The following is a 16,613-nucleotide window of genomic DNA, read 5'->3' on the forward strand; positions in this document are numbered from 1 at the left end:
CACCGACCCGCCGAAGCGCAACCCACCCATACCCCTACCTAACACTATGAATAATTTAGCATGGCCAATTCACTTGGCCTGCACATCTTTGGACTGTGGGAGGAAACCGGAGCACCCGGAGGAAACGCACGCAGACACTGGGAGAACGTGCAAACTCCACACAGTCAGTCGCCTGAGGTGGGAAATGAACCCGGGTCTCTGGCGCTGTGAGGCAGCAGTGCTAACCACTGTGCTGCCCACTTTATGATGCGCAAACAGAATTCATTCAATTAGCTTTTATGCCAAGATGACCAATTGACATCTTTGCTGCATTCCATTAAAGTAAATTCATCATCTATTACAACATTTTTCAAAAAAAAACTTCAGAACAAGTTCAAAGATAACCTGAAGTAGGAATAGTTTGGTGTAGCAACTTTACAGCAAACAAGATAGGATGAACAGGTTGCTCTACTATATTTATGGAAGATACCTCTTTTTCCATTATACCAAGGTGTTTTTTAAAATAAGTTTCGCCATTTCTTACGGAGAAACTTTCCATAAGTACTGAAAGCTCAAGGTTTCATTGGTGACAAAATGTTCAATTGCCTAGGAAGTCTAAAGACAGGATTCAAATCTATATTAATGATCTTAAAACAGTTCAAATAGATGTTTAAAAGCCTATGTGGTGTTGTCAGATTTTAGTTACACTTCTAAGTCCATAATTTTCATTACAAAAGTTTATGTCCACATTTAGTAATGGAAGATCTCTCAATCTGACTGCAAGATCTAATTATATTCTCAATTTCTGACATAAAAGAGAAAATTACTTTGCATTTGCAACATTTTCCATCAGGAAACTAAAATTTCTTCAGATGTTCTGAAGAAGGGTCACTGGACTCAACGTTAATTCCCTCCACAGATGCTGTCAGACATATGGAATTCCTTCAGCAATTTCTGCTTTTGTTTCAGATAATCAACATCCACAGTTATTGTTTTATTTTTGTGTAGGGTTTAATCAGACCTCCCTCCTTTTGAAACCTATTGCCATTCAGATAAAAATCCACCTTCCTGTTTTAGTGAAAAACCTCATATTTATCCACATTATACTTCATCTGCCATGCATTTTCCCTGCTCATTCAACTTGTCCAAAGCACACAAACATCTCTGCAACCTCCTCATTCACCCTCCCATCCAGCTTTGTCTCATCTACAAACTGGAAGTATTACATTTATTTCCCTCATCTAAACTACTCATACACATTGTGAATAACTGGGGTCCAAGCACTCACCCTTGCAGTATTCATCCAATCACTGCCTGCTATTTAGAAAATGACCTGTTTATTCCCACTGTTTCTTATCTGCCAACCAGTTCTTTAGTTATATCAAAAACCTATCCCTAATCCCAAATGCTCGAATTTTACATGCAAATCCCTTATGTGGGACCTTATCAAAAGCCTTCTAGAAATCCAAGTAAACCACATCCACTGGCTCCCCCTTATCAATCCTATTCCAGTATGAAAAACATTGCAACAGACTTGTCATTTTCAGAAATCCATGCTGTCTGTGTCCAATCCTGTCACTGTCTTACAGTGCTCTGCTATTAATTTTTTTTTAATGGACTCTCACATGCTCCCTGCTACAGATGTCTATAATTTCCTGTTTTCGTTCCACATTAAATTTCAAATCTTTCCACCTTACTTCTTTCAAAGAGTCATGAATTTGTGGAATTCACTACCCCAAGCATGCTGGGAACCAGTCCAGTGAGCAAGTTTAAGGAGACAGACAGATTTTTAGTTAGTACTGGGTTGAGAGGTTATAGCTAGAAAGGGGATTTGAGGCTAAGGTTAAATCAGCCAAAATCATACTAAGTGGCAAAGCAGGCTTGAGGCACTAAATTGTGCCTCCTGCTCCTAGTTATCATGTTCCTATGAAGTGAGATGTGGTACAAGATAGAAATACATGGGTTGAATTAATCATTGCAAAGGAAAAAGTAGGGGCAGTCATGAAACTATGAGTTATTGGAAGAGCTAGGTAGTTGGATATTTATGGGATCAAGAGAACACAAAGGGAGCAAGGTGAGGGACAAACGAGTGATTGGAGAATAGTAAGTCTGAGAGAATGCCAATTTGAATTGAGGACTGAATTGCATTTGGAAGCTGCAACCATGTTTTGCTTTGCTCTCTGACTTACTTTATCTGAAGGTAGAGCTTGATCATGACTCTTCATGAGCATTGTACTGGGAGATCAACTAAATTTATTACACAAACAATTTCCTAGCACAGCCGTTAATGTATCAATTTTAAGTTACATTTTTATGTTACAATAAATATTAAAAGTGGCAAATAAAATGGAAATCCTGCAAAACGTAGCTTCTGGTCACATCCAGTAGGTGGCACATTAGAGAATTCCTGAAATCTCTATCCAACTCATTCTTCTCTCAAAAACGTTCTGTTTATTAACTCTCCATGAATAATACACAGGCAATTCACCAATGATGTACTAATGATTATTTAAAATGTCTATTAAAATATTGTACAGAAATACTTTTAAGTGAGGAAAGTCACTTTGAGCTTGCCAATGAAAGAACATTCCCTTTATCTCCATGTTTTGCCTTTACATCTCCAAAATGACTTAGCATATGTCACAAAGGCACCTCTAATTTGGTGTAATCTCATTTTTGCGAATACTGTAATCTCTGTGATGATACTACAGCGTTAAGAGGTGAATGTTGTCCTTTTTGTTACGAAGTGAGGTTGAGACAGAGGTATCAAACAGTTTGCCACAAGCCAATAAAGCAAGCAGCTTGTAATGGCTTGGATTTTTTAAAATAAAGTTGGAATGGGTAGGGTCAAGCTCCCGTAGAACCAGGATTTTTAGTTCAGCTTTCAGTAGCTGTTGAGATTGTGAAAACTGCTACATCTCTCTTTGTTACAACTAAAAGCTAGGATTCTCTTCCTGTTGCCAATGCATGCAAAACTATTTTACTGAATCTGCCTTTGCCGAGGGCATGTTTATGGGATGTTACTATATTGGAACAGTTACTGTTTAGTAGTTAAATAATCTATTATTCTGTTAAGTTTTCTAGTTGAATTACATTAGTATTCCAATTTCTTTCTTTTGCTGTCCTTTAATGATAGTACATGAATAAATTGTGTTTTGTTTCAGGCCAGGTAATTTGATCAAATTGCATCAACGTGCAACACCTGGCACTTGCCTTTAAAGTAAGAAAAGGTTAGGGTCTAGGCCATCTCCTTGACACGTTTTGAGGGGGTTTGGTCTGGTCAATAACATTTCCAAAAGTGGATACTTATCAATCCACCATCTCTCTTGCGAGTGAACTCCTCAAAAAATACAATTACTTTTGCATTTTTCATAGGAGTAATCTCAAATACTGCAGTTGGCTTCCCAATGAAGTTACTCACCAAAGAAGCTGTACGTATTGTGGCAAAATGTTCTCTGTTTCGGTAGTGTGATTTATGGCGTGAAACTGGAGGTGGTGATTGAGGTTCTGAACCTCCACGTCTGTGGTCAACCTCTTCACCATAGTGATCATGATCCTGACAAGTAGAGAAAGCAAGAAAAATTAAGTGATCAAACACAGCCATAAAAATACATTTTAATTGCATAGATTTTCTTTTTAATTTTCCAAAGCAGTAAACGGTACTCATCCACTGTAGATGCACCCTTGTTTCTTTGAGACCACAACACCCTAGGCCAAGCAGCACAAAATAAGCTACCCATCTGTGGGTGTGATAATCAGAGAAATATGCTGCATTCAAGGGCCTCCTGTTACATTCAAAAGTTCAAGTGTGAATGAGACACAAGCCAAAAAAATAGCCTAAAGGGCTTGTTCTCACACGGCTCCCTTACATAGGGCATCAGAGAAAGGATCAAAACTAATTTAAATTTGTTTCAACACTTTAATCAACAACACGGAGGATAGCAGCAATCTTGTGCTGCAGTAGAGCTCCAAGGATACACTCAACTTTATTTAGGTTGTACTGTCTAGCAAAACCCATGGAACAAAATTACTATGTGGATATCCCCAGGACTGCTTGTGATGCATTTCAACTGTAAAAAACTAGAAAATTAAGGCCCAGGCTTGTAACTTACAGCAGCTTTCACAATACTTCGTGTTAATTGATATTAATCTTAACAAGTGTCAATGTGCAGTCAAAAAAGCACTGAATTAATCTCATTTATTGGGAGACGATGACCTATTGGCATTATCACTAGACTGTTAATTCAGAGACCCAGGCAACATTCTGGGGACCGGGTTCAAATCATGCTACGGCAGATGGTGGAATCTGAATTCATTAAGTATCTGAAATTAAGAATCTAATGACAACAATGAATTCATTGACCATCTGGTTCACAAATGTTCTTTAGGGAAGGAAGCTGCATTCTTACCTGGTATGGCCTACATGTGACTCCTGACTCACAGCAATATGGTTGACTCTTGACTGCCCTCTGGGCAATAAATGCTGCCTAGCTAGCGATGCCCTGATCCAGTTAATGAATTTTTTTTTAAAAATCAATCCCCTAATACTGACAACTCCAAATGCTGTAGTATTAAATTTCCAATTTTTTTCAAATGTCTGAGGTTGACACTAATAGTCAAAATTTCAACCAAACTATTTAATTCCTGAAGAATTCCTGAAGAAGGGCTCATGCCCGAAACGTCGATTCTCCTGCTCCTTGGATGCTGCCTGACCTGCTGCGCTTTTCCAGCAACATATTTTCAGCAGTATTTAATTCTTAGTCAAAATGAGTGTAACAATACTTTCAAAAAAGAAACAGGCAATTTAAGAACTCAGCTACAATTTACTTCAAAGTTTAAGTAACCTGGATTAATATCTCAAATTAACCATGATTAAATTATGTTGTCTTAAAAAGAGACAAAGCTTATGCAAATTTTGATTAATCTTAAAATGCATATTAGTCTTTTTACCAAACTAGAGAATGAATTGAACACAAATACATACAGATGACTCAGTATGTCTGGGGGTAGAATGCCTAAGAGATTGCAACCTAATTGCCTCAAAAAACTGAATTTTCTGAGTTTTCAAAACACGATAAGATTTCACATAAATGTTGGAAAGTGGACAATTGCTTGTGTTTGTATTACAATTATTTGCAGTGCATCCATTCCCAGGAGAAGATGCATTTAACAAGATAAGTGCAGCAGAAAAACTAAATGGGATAATACAGTGCCTGACAATGGATTTGTGCTGCAACCCCTTTACAGGAGGAGGATAGTAATGTTCAAATACAAAAGGTGACAAGTGAATCTGCCTGAAATTTCAAATCACTTTCAAACACTCATTTACAGGGAAAATTAATCAAAGAAAAGTTGCACATAGATAGAATGGATAGAAATGGCAAGGAACTGGATGAGAGGCAAAGAGCTGATGTGCATGTTTGGGTGGGGTGGGGGGTTCCTGGAGTCAAATGCCTCATGGGGTCAAAAGCCATGGTGCAGAAGGATAGCTAATCATTGGTGCAGTCTTTTTGCTAATACTCGGAGGAAGCATCAAAAACTATCATTTTGGAGGCAGACAACTGCATGCCAGAAGAGGTTGTTAAATCTGCAAAATTGGCAAGAGGCACAAGGTACTGGGAGTGGACAGTGAGGCCACAAAGTGTTGATGAAAATAAGGACATGAAAAATGGATGGGAGAGAGGGGGAAGATGCAAGGGCAGGAAGGGAAAGGGCAACTGCAAGGGAGGAACGAAAAAGGGAGTGGGCGGCTGCATAAACAGGGAGGCGAATGGGATAGCCTGACAACAGGGTAGGGAGGGGAAAGGGACAGGGTGGCTTCAAGGGCAAGGAGGGAAAGGGAGATAGCAGCTGCAAGGGCACAGAGAAGGTAAGGAGGCTGCAGGGAAAGGGCCGCTGCAAGGGCAGGGACAGAAAAAGGAAGGGAGAGCTATTTCAAACATCAGAAAGCTGCTAAAGGAGCAGCTAAGAAAATTTGAAAATCAGAAAATCATTGCGGTAATGAACTACAGGGAGGTGAAAGTGGTACTTCTACCTTAAGGCTGTAGATGTTCAGGAGTTATGAGGAAAAATGGAGTTGCAGTTAGGTGTCTCATGTAGAGCATACATGTCAAAATAACTGGACTGGAAGATTATACTGCATAGAAACAGCTCACAGCAATTCATCCCTGTACTTGTCTAAAATAGCAAGAATTTATGCTTGAAGTTTGCACTGGGTTGATGAGATTAGCACATTGTTTACAGGATGTTGAGCAATAAGCTGTTAGGAAAAAAGCTCAGCATATACCCATCTTCACAGATACAATTACTTATCAGGAAAGGGGAAGGAATGGAATAAAAACTATACAATAAAGATAGGATGAGAATAATTCAAAATAAAGCAGACATGTAACTGCAGGTTCAAATACAGACACTAAGTGGTCCATCAGTTTGCCTTATTTATAGTATGAAGTGAGGATGGAATGGAGGGTGGAAGACTTCTGCACTCAGGTTCTTGAGCCTTGGGGAGATAATGTTAGTGTGTAAGGAAGGTTAAGATGGCAGAATGAATGAGTGCAAGTATTCAGGTGTTGAAGATTTTGCTGAGCCTGCAAGTTTTGTCTCAAGCCAGATTTAATGAACCATTGATATCAGGCAATAGAAAGAACTACTTTACTGGGACAGTGATAAAATTAATATTGTTTTTGCATCCTCACACTGAATTACACCTTTAGTTACTTGATTAGACAATGCAGTTTTGAAACTATGAACATAAGTAGAGAATCACAATCAGCTACAAACAATACCAAGTGAGGAAGAGTGTTGAGCAGCAGCTTGAACTGGAATTTGGTAGTGCAAGTTGATTTTTTTTTTGTAAAGCTGACAGAGGCTACATTCACACTTAATCAATGCTACCATTTTTACTTGTTTGACCCTGAGAATAAATATTATCAATTAGTTCAGAAAATGATGGCAAAATCCTAGATTATATTCAGGTTGGCTTCACATATTGCAACAAAAACTTTCCATTACTCTACTCAGATGAGGGCAGTAATGTTCAATAAAATTAAAGTGACCCAGGTAAAAGTTGTACAGATAAAAAAAACTTCATATTTTGGCCAGGGTTGAGGAAGATCTATTTCAATGCATTCTGTCAATTTAATGAACAGAAAAAAAGCACCCAGTCTCACAATTTACTCCAATCGCTTGGTCAAAGTCATTGGCTACATTGAGTAAACAGTTGAACTGTTTTTGCATAAAACCTTAGGTATGTACACACCAATGAAGTAAATCAAAGAAAGACGTAGATACAGATGTAACTTTAGTTAAAAACAAAAACCTGGTTGAGTGGCACATATGAAAACAAAACAATGTTATGTGATCCTATACGTACTACTGATTATTTCCTTTTAAGGCATAGCATTAATTATTAGTTTCCAATTTTTCAGTGAAGCTTAATTGAAAGAAACACCACCTTAATTCAACTTGTAAACCTCTTGAGAAAACCTTCAACTTGCTTTTGAAAAAAATATTTGATTATTCTACACTTGTGCAGAAATGTATAAACACTGATTTTTCAAAGACATCCCAAAAATGTTTCCATTACACCCAATATTCAGAATATACAAAATGACTACATGCATTCTAAGTAAAAAGTGAATTGAGGAAAAAAAGACTTACTGGCTTTAGATGAATAACAGAGCTATTTGACATCACTGTATGATCTCCCTCCTGCATCATGGCAATCTCACTATTATCATCCGAAGCATCTGGAAGACTATTGACACTACTGCTTTGGCTACTAGCACTGATAGACATGCTTGGTATCGATTGATTACTCCCCACGCTGTTAACTGTGCCCGTTCTACCAACACTATGTTCAGGTTCCTTTGAGGTAGAAGATAAGAATATTAGAACGCAATAACCATTATAGCTACTAAAACTGTATTTTGAATTTATAACAGACTAAAGAGAACAACCAAACTATATCTGACAATAAAGCATGCCTTTTTGTCAAGTAAAAATCATTTACATTAACTAGGAACATACAATATTTGTTGAAACACATTAAATCTGAAGCCATCCTACTCTTTCTGTAATTTACTAAAGTAGACAAATCCAAAAGATAATTCTACAACTTTTAAATTAACACAACAGTAATTTAACATATATCAGGATGTTCAGATTTGTGTCACAAATAGACTTCCAGCTTTTGTGAAATAAAAAAAAGGTATTGTAATATCAAAAAATTCAAGGAAATAAATGACAATTTTCTTCAAATTAAAATATAGAACCTCTGTTCACAAAATTGATCTATTCAAAATAAAACAATAATTATGATCACCCAAATCTTTCATACCTCCTCTTCCTCTTGGGCTTCAACTGCAGGCCCATTATGTGCTTCCTGAAAAAGGATTTTCTTCATCTTTCTATATTGGAGGTTATCGAGCTCTCTGACAGCATCTTTTGTCCGCTGGATCAAATCTATTAACACTGTTTCAGGACGTTCTCTAATAACAAAAGCATGCTACAAATTGAACAGATGTGACAAGTTATAATAGTGTCAGGATAACAATTTTTACAATCCTGCCAAATAAAACTAGTCACTACCATTGGTCTTGCATTTAACTTTAAAAACAAAGAAATTCTGAAGAATGAACTCATCCAATAATTTCAGAATTGACCATATATTCAATTGTAGGAATATTCAAATTCAGATCAGTCATAGCATTATTCCATAATTTTCTAATTTATTTTCAAGACTCTTAAATTCTATTCCCTTTGATGTCAGCTTTTACCTGCTGTGTTGGATGAGAACTGCATCTTCTCTGAACCCTTGTTTTCTGCCAAGCCGGGACAATTTTGATAACAATTCTCCTAGAATATCACCTCTCAATCTGTGCAGACATTTGATCTGCTCTCCATAGCTTTCTCACAGCAAGTAAAAGAGTTTGGTTTTGGTTTCACATCTTCGTTAAAGACACTTAAATTCAACTGAGGCATTATGCAATTACCCCAAATAAAAGCTTGGGGTAGGAAAAGTACACGTTTCTTTTTAAAAAAAAGTGTCTCAAATGATTTACCACTGATTGTATTCCAAGCCATAGCGTTATTCAGATGAATAGATGAACAATAAAGATATCAAATATGGTTTGGTTTGCAAAAATGGTAGACTTGAAAGGGAAAGCATAAAGTTCATTCACTTGAGTACATTCTTGAACTGCCAAAATTAGCAGCATTACTTTCTGCACCAAAATCTAGAACTGGTAATCATTTGTGCAAAAAGAATATACTTTAGAAGTTAATACTCCACAGAAAAAAAATTACTGCATGGAGTACTAGCAACTAATTATTTAAAGGTCAACAATTAAAAAGTCAGCACTGGTAAGGAATCAAAAGTTGCCATAATTATTTGCCAACATTTTACATCAAGTCACAAAAAATTAACAATACCCCTCATGAAGAGGAACTACCGCACTAATAACAAATTTGAGTAATAATCAGGCCAAAATTCTAAGAAAAATATTTGTATATTGCTTCAACTTTTCGCTTTCTTCAATTCATCTGTTTATTAATCCAACAATCTCTTAAATCAACAACCTCAATTAATTCAATTAATCCACAGAGAAAATGCATATGAAGTAATGCTATTTTCAACAGTAATGTATTTATTCTTAACTTTGGAATTAATTTTTCACTTAACTCCAAAGGACTTTTTCCGGTTGCCAGTGCAATACGTACATCTACTACTATCTTATGGTTTTTATTCAAAATGCAATATAAAACATTTGAAGAGATTAATACTCAAAGAACAGAACATGAAACTGACATGCAAAAAATTTGAAGAAAATGCAAAATATAGTCATTACAAAATAGCCTAAGTTCTCAAATGTGAATTTTAGGCTCTGAAGTCAGAAATGCTACTTATTGTGCATCAAAGTGAAATCACAATAAATCAGGACTTCAGATGAAAAGCTATCACAATTATATGGAAACTTCTTGTTTTGATTTTAAGACACCCAAAAGGGTTGCTTTTCTGACTTTCAATCTCAGTTTCTAAAGATCCCTTCTCAAAAGTGTCTTCTAAAAACTCAACAGAATATCTAGAACTAATTCCGCACAAAATGCAAAAGGTGATTTTTCAATTATATTCTACCAGGATAAACTAGTATACTGTATTAGGCTACAGAGGGGAACGCCTGGGTTTCAATCGTTCTGCATCTTGTATGTTCTGCCCCAACTCAATATTGGTACAACTTCAAATAAATCATTTAGCCAAATTAAATTTCTGCAGAATAACTAATGTTATCAAATTTTTAAAAAGTCAAAATTCTTTGGTTAATAGAATATAGCTTAACAAATCAGTAATAGATCTGCACGGATTACAGAATCTTACTGACTTTGAGAAGTTCCTCTGAAGTGGGTCTGTCTTGAGGAATTTTCTGAAGACATGAGTCTACAAAGTTTCGAAAGTAGTCAGACCTGGGGAAAAACATACAAAACAATTCGGTGAGTGTCAAACTTATATAAAGTCTGTTCAGTAAAATGTTTCACAACATAGTTGAGTTAGCCCACAATTTTTTGACTTGGAAATTGTCATTGATACTTTACATAGATTGTACAAACATTTATATTTATCACAATAATATTGTTATTGATAAAAATATCCAATCTATAGCAAAAAGCTCAAACATTTGGCATTCTATAAAAACGGGACAGTTTAATGATTTTTGACAAGATTTGTAGCTCAAGTTGATGCTATGGATGTAAGTTAGCTCACTGAGCTGGAAGGACAGTATAATCTCAGCAAATAAGAACCACTTACGATCCATGGTCATATACTCATGGCAGATTTGTTGATTTACTGTATATTTGCCATTCATATTTGGGACAAAATGATTGCAGTCCACAGCAGTGTATAAAACATAACTGGAAATTATTACAAACTAATTTCGAGCAAGCATTTCCACTTCCAAGTGTATTGCACTGTATGAAATGTAGTATTTTGGAAATAACATTAAGCAGATGCCTGAAACAGCCCCAGTCAAATGAATCCAAATGTTCCAATGGTAAGGGTGATAGTTACCCCTTCGTCATCATTGTTAAGACAAATCATCTGGTGATTTTCACATTTCTGCTTGTGGGTCCTGGCTGTGTACAGTTTGGCTGCTGTGCTTCCAATATTACAGCACTGATTACACTTCAGAAATACAGCAAACAACTTTCACAAAATGATGATTTTTGTGGTGAATACCTGTAAGGTTAAAACTCTACACGGGAGATTAGTATGCTTTAAGACCATTCAAACTATTGCACTGTTGCAGCATAAAGCATTTAGATAGAGTCATAGAGATATGCAGCATGGAAACAGACCCTTTGGCCCAACTTGTCCATGCTGACCAAAAAGCCTATATAAATAGTCCTATTTGCCAGTATTTAGCCCTAATCCCTGTAAACCCTTCCTATTTTTGTACTGATCCAGATGCCTCTTAAAATGCTGTAATCGTACTAGCCTTCACCATTCCTCTGGCAACTCGTTCCATACACGCATCACATTCTGTGTGAAAACATTGCCCCTCAGGTCCTTTTTATATCTTTCCCTTCTCACCTTAAACCTATGCATGTTAATTCTGGGCTCCCCTACCACAGGGAAGAGAAGTTGTCTATTTCCCCTATCCATGGCCCTCATGGTTTTATAAATCTCTAACGTTGCTTCTCAGGCTCCAACGCTCCAGTCAAAATAGCCCCAGCCTATTCAGCCTCTCCTGTAGCTCAAGCGCTCCAACTCTGGCAACATTCTCGTAAAGCTTTTCTTAACCGTTTCAAGTTTTACAATATCCTTCCTCTATCAGGGAGACCAGAATTGCATGTAGCATTCTAATAACAGCCTCACCATTGTTCTGTACAGCCACAACATGACCTCCCAACTCCTATATTAGCCAATAAAGGAAAGCATACCAAAATGCCTTCTTGGCTATCCTATCTACCTGTGACTCCACTTTCAAAGAGCTATGAACCTGCACTCCAAGGCCCCTGTGTTCAGCAACACTTTCCAGGACCTTACTATTACGTTTATATGTGCTGCTCTGATTTGCCTTTCCAAAATGCAGCACCTCAGTTATCTGCCACTCCTCAGCCCATTGGTCCATCTGATCAAGATCCCACTGTACGAAGAGATGACCTCCTTCTGTGTCTGCTACACGTCCAATTTTGGTGTCATTTGCAAATTTACTAACATTACTTCTTACGTTCACATCTACATCATTTATATAAATGACAAAAAGCAGTGGATCCAGCACCGATCCTTGTTGCACACCGCTGGTAACAGCCTCCGCCACCACCCTCTGTCTTGTCCCTTTAAGCCAGTTCTGTACCCAAATAGCTAGTTCTCCCTGTATTCCACGTAATCTAATCTTGCTAACCAGTCTACCATGAGGAACCATATCAAACGCCTCACTGAAGTTCATAAAGATCACATCCACCACTCTGCCCAGATCAATCTTTGTTACTTCTTCAAAAGACTCAATCCAGTTAGGGAGACACGATTTCCCACAAACAAAGTCACATTGACTAACCTGAATCAGTCCTTACCTTTCCAAATACATGTAAACACTGTCCCTCAGGATTCGCTCCAACAACTTGCCCACCACCAATGTCAGCCTCACAGGTCTACAGTTCGTTGGCTTTTATTTAACACTTTCTTTAAATAGTAGCACAACGTTAGCCAACCTCCAGTCTTCCAGCACCTCACCTGTGGCTATCGATGATATAAATGTCTCAGCAAGGGACCCAGCTATCTTTTCACTCACTTCCCAGAATTCTAGGGTACACTTAATCAGGGCCCAGAGATTTATCCACATTTATGCTTTTTAAGACATTCAGCATTACCTCCTCTGTAATTTGGACATTTTTCACACATGCTGTATCTTCAATTTCTTTCTCCACAGTAAACACTGATGCAAAATACTTGTTTAGTATCTCTCCCATCTCCTGTGGTTCTATACACAGGCTGCCTTGCTGAGTTTTCAGAGGCCCCATTCGCTGCCTTGTTAGCCTTTTGTCCTTAATGTAATTGCAGAATCCCTTTGGATTCTCTTTAACCCTATTTGCCAAAGTTATTACATGTCCCCTTTTTAACCTCCTGATATCCCTCTTAAAAGTATATCCTACTGCCTTCATACCCTTCGAGGGATTCATTCGATCTCTGTTATCTATACCTGACATATGCCTCCTTTTCTTGACCAATACCTCAATTTCTTTAGGGATGCAGTATTCCCTAACCTACCAGCCTTGCCCTTCACCATAACAGGAACATACTGTCTCTGAACTCTTGTTATCATGAACAAAAAATTACATTGGTTGGTCTGAAAGTTTAGGAATTTGGAACCAAAAGCAAGAGAAGTAGTGACCTTTTGGCTTTGTTTGTCAGCTGAATCATGAATTAGATATCTGCAAGAACTAATTAAGATGTACAATAATCAAATTCTGGAAAGGAGCCAGACTGGCATACAGCACTTGGATTTTAAAAATAATCTTTCCAAGTATTCAAATTTACAAATAAAAATGTGCTGCCTTTCTACTTTGTTTCTGATATGACAACACTTTAAAAAGACTTCATTTCTTCTACAATGAAACTAAACTTTCTTCAATAAACTGAAAAATTAATTGCATTGATTTGTGCACCGTGAACCAGAAACACGCTTATGGTTTTGCTATATCAAAGGTGAAGAAAAAGAGCATAATAATTTATAACTTTTATCATCACAAATCGTTTAAAATAATCAAAATTAAATGGTAACACATTTTGCTGACCTGCATATTTAACATATGAAATAGCAGAAGTGGGCTATTCGGCCCCTCAAGCATACCTCATGATTCATTAAGATAGTGGTTGATCTCTAATATTTTGAACTCCATATTTCCGTTTCCTTCAATGCCCGCCCCCCCCCCGATTCCTCTATATAACAAGAATCTACTAGCTTCATCTTCTGTGGCAGTTCCAAAGGGAAAAAGGTTTCTCCACATATCTGTCCTAAAATTTTAAGACAGTATCCTCTAGTTCTGGATTCATCCATAAAAGGAAACATCTTTTTCACATTCACCTTGTCAAGACAATTCAAGATCTTGTGCACTTTAGTCAAAACTTTAAGATAGTCTGTCTAGTTCACATCCTCAAAACTTCCAGGGCATTTACTTTGCAATCTTAGTCTCCTTATTTAAGGAACAGATGATTCAAGAAGTGGTCGCACCAATGCCCTGTATAACTAAAGATAACATTCTAACTTTTTTGTCCAATTCCTCTCATAATAAAGGAAAGCATCCCATTAGCTATCTTGATTATGGGCTGCATCTGCATAAAAACCTTTCGAGACCCATGCACTAAAACACCTAAATTAGGTTGTACCTCAGAGGTCTACAGTTGTTCCTCATTTAAGTAGCACACTGTCCTACCTGCCAAAGTGAACAATTCCACATTTTCCCACATTAGACTCCATCTGCCACATTTTTTGCCCACTCACTTAACCAATCTATACCTTTCTGAAAATTCAATGTCTTCCTCAGAATTTACTTTCCTACTTATTATGGTGTCATCTGGGAACTTAGCTAAATGCCTTTTTCCCCCCTCATCTGTCATTGATGCAAACTGTAAACATGGGAGGCCTCATTGGGACTCTGACAAATCTTGCCAATCAGACAAAGACCCATTCATGCATTCTTTGTTTTCTGCCAGTTAGCCTGTCTTACATCCATACTAATATGTCACTCCTACATTCTGAGCATTTACCTTCTGCAATAGCCTTTGTGGCATGCTTTCAAATGCCTTCTGTTAATTCAAATACCATACATCTACAGGTGTGCCTCTATTTACACCATGTGCCCCTTCAATTGTCTCATGATAATAATAATATAATTACTCTACACATTAATCAGCACCTTCAATTCTTCTAACGTAAAAGACTCCATGCATTAAAATAAATGCCTTCCAGCCTTGCTCCCATATTACTGGATTATATATGCTCTGCCTTCCATACTGACTTGAATTTTCTTCTCCATTTGTCGATGTACACCCCGTTTCTCACTTCCACTCTGTATTCCATCACCTTCCAAAATTGTTTAAACCCCTGCTAATAGCACTAGCTGTCCATTGCCCCCACCTGCTCACCACAAGAATGGTGCCACCATTGTGATTTAGGTACAACCAGTCTGACTTGTTCCATCTCTCCAGAAACAGACCCAGTGATCCAAGAATCTAAAGCCATCCCTCCTGCACCATCTCTTTAGCTAGATAGTTTTTCGCTCAATCTAAGCTCTATCTATATCAATCTATACAAAAACACTAAAACATTCATAAGACTGCTAAAAACAAAGAATCCTATACTATATTTTCATTCCAAATGGTAATGTGTACAAAGTACAAAAACTCCTTGCAAAAAATATATAACTATGATAAACAGAAATAAAAAATTAATAATCAGTAACAAATATTAAACTGCAAAACTTTAATCGTCACCAAAAATGTGGATGTACAGAGGGTCAATAGGATTAACGGAAAAATAAAAGCCTGAAAGTATTGCTGACAAACATTCAGGCTCAAATTTCTGTGAAAATAAAAGATTTTATTGTAAAGTGCTTGAAGTAATATGTTAAGTGGGGTTCAGAGGAGGAAAGTTCAGCAGTAAACTAGCCCCTAAATCCAAAATTGCAAAAGTTATAGATGTTGGAATCCTCTGGTATGCTTAAATTAATAAGATTTCAATGTGGATCAGGCCAATTCATGCGAATTAGATAAAAGTGTAAAAACATTTTCAGAATGACCATAATGTATTTGCTTGAAAAGAAAAATACTGGAGTAATAAAACAATATTCTTATTTAAACTAAAATTAGACATAAAACGCTTTAAGTTACAACTTGGGAATTAATGCTGAAAATCCTATCATATCATCAATCACAAATCTTAAGAAGGATGGCTTAAGTGAATGTGGACAGAATCAAAATAACATGCATAGGTGGTATAATGGACAGCGAAGGAGATTACCTCAGAGTACAACAGAATCTGGATCAGATGGGGTTTAATTTAGATAAATGTGAGGTGCTGCATTTTGGAAAAGCAAATCAGGACAGGATTTATACACTTAATGGTAAGTGGGTAGTGTTGCTGAACAAAGAAACCTTGAAATGCAGGCTCATAGTTCCTTTGAAAGTGGAGTCTCAGGTGGGATAGTAAAGACAGCATTTGGTATGCTTGCCTTTATTAGTCAGCGCATCAAGTATAGGAGTTGACGTCATATTGCGGTTGTACAGGACATTGGTTAGGCCACTTTTGGAATAGTGTGTGCAATTCCGGTCTCCCTGTTAAAGGAAGGATGTCGTGAAACTTGAAAGGGTTCAGAAAAGATTTATAAGGATAATGCCACAGTTGGACAGTTTGAGCTATAGAGAGAGGCTAAATAAACTGGGGCTGTTTTCCCTGGAGCTTCGGAGGCTGAGGGGTGAACTTATAAAAGTTTGTAAAATTATGAGGGGCATGGATAGAGTAAATAGATAAAGTCTTTTCCCTCGGGTAGGGGAGTCCAGAACTAGAGGGCAGAAGGTTTAGGGAGAGAGGGGAAAAATTTAAAAAGGACCTAAGGGGCAACCTTTCCACACAAAGGGT

General features: G+C 37.2%; 1 protein-coding gene across 4 annotated transcripts in view; it reads right to left on the bottom strand.

The window, feature by feature from the left end:
- taok1a (TAO kinase 1a) overlaps positions 1-16,613 on the bottom strand; it is a 169,935-nt gene that overhangs the window by 30,580 nt on the left and 122,742 nt on the right. For all 4 annotated transcript variants that reach the window (XM_072589756.1, XM_072589757.1, XM_072589760.1 and 1 more), the window contains exons 10-13: positions 10,359-10,440; positions 8,318-8,485; positions 7,639-7,845; positions 3,401-3,535 (exon numbers count right to left, since the gene is read on the bottom strand). In XM_072589756.1, the coding sequence (XP_072445857.1) occupies positions 3,401-3,535; positions 7,639-7,845; positions 8,318-8,485; positions 10,359-10,440 (592 nt within the window). The remainder of the gene's footprint in view (positions 1-3,400; positions 3,536-7,638; positions 7,846-8,317; positions 8,486-10,358; positions 10,441-16,613) is intronic.

Source organism: Chiloscyllium punctatum, chromosome 19 (genome assembly GCF_047496795.1).
Source record: "Chiloscyllium punctatum isolate Juve2018m chromosome 19, sChiPun1.3, whole genome shotgun sequence".
In the NCBI taxonomy this organism is placed as follows: domain Eukaryota; kingdom Metazoa; phylum Chordata; class Chondrichthyes; order Orectolobiformes; family Hemiscylliidae; genus Chiloscyllium; species Chiloscyllium punctatum.